Below are 8,088 nucleotides of genomic sequence, written 5' to 3' on the forward strand. Positions count from 1 at the left end.
GTGATTCTGAACCTGTGACTCTGCTCTTCTCCCCTGCCCTGAAACTCTGAACCTGCTGCCCTCTTTCTTCTCTGAATTCTACTCTCTGTCAGCTGAATTCTCTATCCCGTGAAGATAGAAATACCAATTGGGTGGGTGTGGATGCTGATTCTGAACATAACTGTATCAAATTACTCCGCTGCACTGGTGCCTCAAGGTACTACGATTTCGGCTTCACAGAATAACAACGACTCTGCGGGACATGTATATACATCTCTGCCTGCCATAAGTAAGCATGCAAATAAATTTCGGTAAGTAGCAGCAGACATATTCTTCTTTGAATTTTATACCTAATTGAACGAACAAAATTTGAGCCACTGTATTGTGCTTATCTGGTAGATGCTTATTAGGTATTACTATAAATATGATGAACTCAGCTACAAGGTTCTCGAAAGAGCAGTAACTAATTATAATGGCTTTGCTAAAGAGTTAAACAACACTGTGTTGGTTGATGAGTTGAATAACATTATATTATTTCATGCAGCTCCATTACTGCTGTCAAAGTTTTATCGTATTTATCTCATGGAATAGTCTACATCTCTAGAGCCTTAGTCTATTTTCTCATTTGTAAAGTTACATGATTCCATTGTAAGGAGCACCCATTTTAGAGACTTAAATCACAATTTTTCTTTCATTTGGTTAAGTTAAACTAATGATTATCATTTAGTATGCCCTGTTACACACCATGATTGAAGCATGGAGCTCACTGGAATTGCATGAAAGCTGTAATGCTATTTTATTTATTAAATTTACTTATTTTGGTAATGGCACTCTCTCATGTTTATTTTAGATCAAACATGTACAACTCAATGCGCACACACAAAGGTAAGGCTCTTCAGATCCTGTGGTAGCAGTCTTGTTAATAACTCCATGATATCTCCAAGTAGGAGGTATTTTTTAGTTCATGTGAGGATTTCTTGGCTCCAAGACTGGTTGTGAGGATCTCTGAGATTGAAGATATGCAGCCACACACTATGTGACAATCGGTTTAGAATGCCCTGCATCCCTTGCTAAATTATTTGACAAACTATAAACATCTGAGATACTTGTTGTTCATGTGTACATTTGAATTTACATAGTTGTTGTAAGTATGGAGAGTGGAGTATTGCACTCTGGTGTCTCGACAATAACTCAGTATGGAAGGACCATAGGAGAGCATCCTGGCTCCTAACTTGTAAGGAACCAAACTGTTACTTGCTTCTATGTGATCGAACCGTGTGCTTACACCATTTTTCTTGTACTCTCACCTAACCAACAATTTGACTTTGGCCTGAGAGTTAGCCACCGATACGAATTCATAAAAGTTTGAGGTATTTGTATTTTTGGCCGGGAATAATTGTTCGATTGAGCAGCTTGAAGATGGGATCGATGTTCTTTTTGACGGAAAGATATTCTAAGCAGGAAGACATGCATCCTATACACTCCTTGGAACACAGAACATATTGAGCTGATATGTATTTAATTAGGGTGGGCCTTTATTATGTTGGTTTTTACTCATATTAGTAAACAACCTTTATAGTTAGGCTAATATTTCTAAAAGCATGCACAATTAGGTGCATATATGGATAAAGTAATGTTAAAAGAATTTTAAATTTATTGATCTGTAAGATCGTGCGTTGCACGTGCACGCTTACTAGTAACCAACTAATAAAAAAAATCGCCTAACAAAAGCATGGCAGATAGAAGCGGCAGATTATAACTCAAAAATCGCAAGGCCCACACAAATAACAGTAGGTTGGTTGCAAAAACCATTTAATTTATTCATATCAGTGGTGTAATGTATATTATCAAGTTGCATACCAATTGGTGTATTTAGTAGCACTTACTTCCAACCTGAACCTGTGATATAAACATGTCTTATTTATTGTTGATTTACCCCAATTGGGGTAGGATCTCAGTAACTGATGCTATTGGTCCTACGACACCTACAAATACAACCATCAATTGCATATCGGGTTTTCTTTTTTCCTTTTTTCTATATAGAACACCTGATGGTAGAAGTCGCTGCCAACATCTTTCACGGATGTGTCATTTCTCTCTAGAATTTCGCCCCCTATGTCTGCTTAGTGACCAAGAGAAATATGAGAGCTTTGTACATACCTTTTTTTAGAACGGCAATATGACACTCCAATTAAACCTGCTGCCCAGCAACCTCGCTGGACACCAGCTCTTACAAAGTCAGGAGCAAATCAGCCAAGATAGAGAGGGGCTCGGACGACCTTGAACCAAACCGCGCAAGAGCATGTGCAATTTTATTACATTCCGGGCCACAGCAGAGGAAATTCACTGCGTCAAAAGCATAGTTTTAAATAACCAATTATAGCTCCGCTACAGCTCGCTATAGCCTTTTCAGCGGGGTGCCGTTAAATGGTCGTCTTCATAAATAGCCCGTTATAGCTCCGCTATAACCCGCCATAGCTGATTTAAAGGCTCGCCGCTATTTTCCATAACCCGCTATTTAAAACATTGGTCAAAAGACATGATGCTTAAGCTTTGCCTTGACACACTGTGTTGCTTCTGTATGAATAGCGCTCTGGACATGCTGGGGCTGTCATGTACGCAAAGCTCTTTTTACCGGAGCCCGTAGCTACCGGTTTAGTATCCACCACGCGTAGGCTTTGAGATGTGTGCGTATTTTTTATGTATTCACGCTGCTTCCATTTTGTATCTTCCATTACATCAATTTGGCTTGTCTTATTGCCAGCACTTTGTGTCAGAATGCAAAGATGGTACCAGAGAATAGTACGCATGCATGTGATCTATCCCTACACAAAGTCCATATAGTTTAATTTCCTTTCTATATTTATGGACATTTATATCTCTCAAACCGAAATTTCGTTTTGACTTCTTTATGTATATTTGAACTCCTGGTGCCAAGACCTTTAGCGCAAGATCAATCTTGAATACAATCAAACACATTCAAATTTTATCGTTTCAAATGAGTGAAATCATTTTTCTGAAATAAGTTGAATTTGTGTTTCATGCATATGAAACATTTTTCGAATTAGTGAAACCAATTTTTTGAAATGAGTGAAATTTGTGTTTTATGCATATGAAACATTTTTCAGTGTGAAATATGTGAAACTTATTATTCCAAAAATGTGAAACGGGTTATTTACACAATGTGAAGCTGATTATTTCAAATTATTTTTAAAATTAGTGATTTTTTTTGAAATGGGTGAAATCAGTTTTCAAAAATGAATGAAATAATTCAAGCATGTCTTTTCAAATGAAGTGAGCGAAATTAGTATTTTCAAACGAGTGAAATCAATTTTCTAAAATGAGTAAAATAATTTTATTTGAATGATATTTTTTAATGAGTGATTTTTTTAAATTAAAATATTATTTTTGTTAAACACCTTATTCAGTGTGTATATTGTGAGTGTTATGTGTTTTCTGAAACTAGTGAGATGAGTGAAATCTATCTTTTGTAATGAGTGATTTTTGGAACAAGTGAATATAATATTTCAATTGAGTGACTGTAATATGTATCTTGAAATTAGTTTCTTGAAATGAGTGAAATATTGTTTTTAAATCTATACATTTTTATGAGTGAAATCAGTTCTCTATGGGTGAATCTAATGTGTTTTGTAAATGAGTGAAATATGTATTTTCAAATTAGTGAAATAATTTGTTTGGAATGAGTAAAATCTGTTTATTGAAATGAGTGAAATAGTTTTTCAATTGAAATCCATTTTGGAAAATAATTGAAACATGCTTTCCAATTGAAATGAATGAAATTAGTCGTTTGAGATGAGTGAAATAATCAAAATAAACTAGAATTGAAATATGATACATAAAAGTCAAAGTAGTCAAAATGTATCCAAGATTGGTCTCGTTTGAAAGGTCTTATTGTCCCTTCAAAGTGACGTATCAATATTTATCACCATGTATGGAAGATACTACTAGGCACCATGACTTTCTGATGAATATTATTATATCTTAGAAGTTTCTCACTTCTAAACTAAATTTAACTCACCAAACAATTTGAACTAAAGTAGAACTAAAGTAGATCTTTTCCCCAAACAATTATGTTTACACTTCTTCTCCTGCTGTTTAGAGGTTGGTTTTGTTTTACCTTATCAAGAAAAAATCATATATAATTCTTCAAAATTGGTCTGGCTTATCATTCACACTGTGGTAGTTCCCTTTGTAAACATGTACTTTCAGCCGTGATGATATTTTTCATCATAGATGTACCACATCATGCAAGTTAGATAAGGAATAGAAATAAGAAATCACTAGGCCGTAGCAAGGGTGATTTCACTTATTTTGGTACTGAAGTTGAGACACTTATTTTGATACCGAGGAGTTATGAAGTTTCAAATTACTTTCTAAAAATCCGATGCATCTCAAGGACAGCTAGTGGTTGTGCCCTGAATCTAAGGCCCCGTTCGGCAACCCTCCGCTCCTTCAGCGCGGAGCGGAGCGCGCGGAGTGGCCCTCCAGCAACTCTGAAAATTTGAACTGGAAGCTGCTCCGCTCTAGAGCGGAGTTGGAGCCGGGAGAGAGCCCGAACAGGTCCTAAGTAGTAGTACACAATTGTCGAAGGGTTGTGACAGAATCAGAATTTCCCGCATTCATTTTCCAAGGTAGCATGGATTCCCAAACTTATTCATCAGACAAATTAGAGAAGTGAGACAATATATGTGCCCCTGTAACAACGCATGGGCGTTGTCCTAGTCAGGATTGAGAATCAAGAAACAGAGCAAATTAACCATAGCGTGGATGCGCTAGCTGGTGATTCCATCACATACGTAGGTAAAATCATTCTGATTACACAACTGACTGATACGTACAGCGCTTAAGCGTAGCACCTACATCATCTACAACGAACTCGCAGATAACCCCTCCTAAACATGTTCCATGCTGCCGACAGCCACCGGCGCGGCGCGGCGCATGCCGGTGTGCGTGGCCAGCGCCCAGAGCACGGTGACGAACTCGCCGCCCTCCGGCAGCACCTTGGCGTGCCCCATGACGTGCTCCTCGCCCCCCGACGGCGCCACGTACACCATGAGCTGCACCCACAGATCAGCCAGCACCTTCCACATCCCCTCCACGCCTGCGGCGCACTTGGCTTCTTTCTCCAGCGCGCGCTCTAGGATGGCCCCCCTCTGCAGCGCCGACATCTCCGCCATTTCTAGCGCCTGGGCCAGGTTCGGCCTCTCCTCCAGGCGCATGATCTGCTCGTACCCGGAGCCCAGCAGCGGCGCCACCGCCGCCGGGAGGTGGTAGCGCCAGAAACCGACCGTACGCCTCAGATCTTCCTCCATGATCTCGAAGACGCGCTCTGTGCTCTCCTCGTTTTCCGGCAGTAGCTCCGGGTGGAAGGCTACCAGGTAGGCGCAGTACCTGGACAGCGTCGTCGCCACAACCATGTCACGCGAGGGCGAGGCGTGCGGTGACGGAAACTTCTCCTCGAAGAGGCAGGTGGCGATGTGCCACGCGAGGATCACCTCGGCGATGCTCTCGCTCTTGCACGCACGCCGGAGCTCCGCGTACTCGGCGACCGCGAGCTGACCGTTGCTGAGAAGACCACGACGAGTGGCGGTGGGGTCGCAGTCGTCCTCCTCCTGCAGCGACGTTGCTGATAGTAATAGGTACTCCGCGATGGAATGCTTCACCTCCTTCGGCACGGGGATGGTCGGCAGCGTCAGCGAGACGGCCGGCACCATCGTCAGCTGGCGGCTGAGACGGCAGGACCTGAGCGCGGAGAACTGCCTCATGGTGATGTCCGGGTGGCTCATCTTGCTCCTCACCCAGAGCATGCGGCGGATGGCCCAGTTGAAGGTGGCGCTCCGGCGCCAGCGGGGCTTGGCGGCGTAGCCGTGGAGCATGGACACGAGGAACCAGTTGGAGAAGAGGAAGACCACAAACTCCCACACCTGCTCGTACACCAGCACGAGGAAGAGGAGCAAGGTGATGGAGAGGTCGATGGTGGAGAAGAAGACCGAGGGCGAACTGAGGACTCTCGTCAGGAGGCACCTGGCCATCCTGAGCACCCCGAACGAGACGCTGTAGTTGTCGCTCCTCAGGCTGTGGAAGGCGAAGGGCACGTCGCCGTTGCCGCAGAGGACGACGATGACGAGGCAGAGGAGCAGCACCATGGCCGGGAGGAGCAGGTAGTTGGCGAGCAGGAAGAAGGGGCTCGCCAGGGCCACGGGGACGACGGAGTGGTAGTACTCGCTCAGGAAGATGGTCTCGTCCTTCATCACCTGGAATAATTCCTCTGCTGCTGCTACTGCCTTCTCGTCTTCGCCTTGGCCATTGCTCCGGTTGCTCCTCTTGCTGCTGCAGTACAAGCCCCCTTCGAAGAAGATGAGGCTCCGGCAGTCGCGGGTCTCGGCCTCGCTCATCGGCGGCAGGTGCTCGAAACTCCGGCGAAGGAGTTTGAAGAGCGCGAAGGAGAGGCAGAGCCTCCTCAGCCGCCCGTCTTGGTCGACGGAGGCAAGGAAGGGGTCATCCTCTGCAAGCCGCCAGATTTTCCCGACGGTCGTCGTCGTCGGGGCGGTGGTGATGTCACTTGTGACGCTGTAGCCGGCCGGGGTTGGCTTATTCACCAGCTTGTCTTCTCCCATCACCGCGTACCGACACCTCTGCAAGAGCTCGTCGCCGTGGTCGGCGTCGTCTCCATGCTGCTGCTGCAGCGGCTGATGATGAGGCACATGATGCATGTAGGAGATGATGAGGCGCGCGTTCTTCCCGTAGGCGAGAGAGTTCTTCCCCACCAAGGTGAAGGTGACCCTCTGCACCAGCTTGGCGACGCAGAGGAGCCAGAGGATGCCCAGCACGGACTTGCGCCCGGCGCCGCGCAGGTTGAAGAAGACGAGGCTCCCGAGCCAGACGACGCGGCCGGCGCGCTCCACGGTGCCCCTGTGCCAGCCGTCGTCCCCGCGCTGCATGCGGATCTCCTCCACCTTGTTGCGGAGGAGCTCGACGAGGAGCATCCACGTGAGGATCAGCCGGGCCCGCAGCGGGAGCTCGGGCGCGGCGGCGCCGCCGCACGCGAGGCCGCCGGCGTTCTTGGCCTCGGAGAAGAGGTAGGACATGACGGGGAGGAAGAGGGAGAGCGCCTTGGAGAGCACGACGCGGACCTTGGGGTCGAGGATGGCGCTGGTGTCGGAGAGGCCGCTGAAGAGGTTGAGGTTGAAGAAGAGTGCGGCGAGGAGGAACATGATGACGGTGGCGGACAGCATGGAGGCCTCGTTGCTCTGGTCCGCGTAGGAGTACGTCAGGTTCCACACCAGGCCGCTGGTCTTCCCGCAGCTCGTGTTGTAGCCAAGGCCGCCGCCACCGCCATCTCCGGCCAGCAAGCCCATGGTCATCGACGCCGACGGGCTGCGTGTGGAATTATGCTCAGCTATCTAGCGGAAAGGTTCTCTCTAGTAGAATGCATGAGTCGTAGACTTTCTACTGGCTTTTCTCACAACTGAAAGGGCCCATCTGTACTCTGTGTTACAGGCAATGTGAAATTTAGGTCACTGTTCCCGCGCGTTAGATTTTTCGATCCCACTGTTGGTGCTTCAGCTTTGTTTGTTTTGTCGGTGTTAGTGTGGGTGTATCATTTGAGTCTCTCTTCGCAGAGTACTTAAACTTCTTGTAAAATTTCAGCTGTCTTCTATAAAAAATATGATATGTCGTTGACGTACTCTTGGAAAAAAAAGTTAGCTACAGAGCAAATAAATGGTTGGGGTTTCCTGTGGCGGAACCATTTCACTAGGGTTCGTCATAGACTTGGCGCCGTGGTCATGTTTTTCTGAATTTTTTCAGCCTCTAACGATGTGTGTTCAATGAGAGGAGATGTTCTTGTCGACTACGAAGGTGTCTGATTTTTTCAAGCTCAAGACGTTGTGCTGACTTTGTTAACTTCAAGATGTTGTCCCTCAAAAAAAAAACTTCAAGATGTTGTGCTGACTTTTTTGTCAATCTCAAGACGTTGTGTTGTCTCGATATTTCAGAGGTGCCCATAGAGGTAGGGTGTGCATGCACGTGTTCATGGGAATAAATGTATGTGCGTGTATATGGGAGTATTATGTAGGAATTTTTTTT

General features: G+C 45.7%; 1 protein-coding gene across 1 annotated transcript; it reads right to left on the reverse strand.

Moving 5' to 3' along the window:
* Window positions 1-4,752: 4,752 nt before the first annotated feature.
* On the reverse strand, window positions 4,753-7,569 carry LOC119334482. Its single transcript, XM_037607041.1, has one exon. The coding sequence runs from the start codon at window positions 7,362-7,364 to the stop codon at window positions 4,893-4,895; it is 2,472 nt and encodes an 823-aa protein (XP_037462938.1). The 5' UTR covers window positions 7,365-7,569; the 3' UTR covers window positions 4,753-4,892.
* Window positions 7,570-8,088: the final 519 nt, after the last annotated feature.

Source organism: Triticum dicoccoides, chromosome 7A (genome assembly GCF_002162155.2).
Source record: "Triticum dicoccoides isolate Atlit2015 ecotype Zavitan chromosome 7A, WEW_v2.0, whole genome shotgun sequence".
NCBI lineage: Eukaryota > Viridiplantae > Streptophyta > Magnoliopsida > Poales > Poaceae > Triticum > Triticum dicoccoides.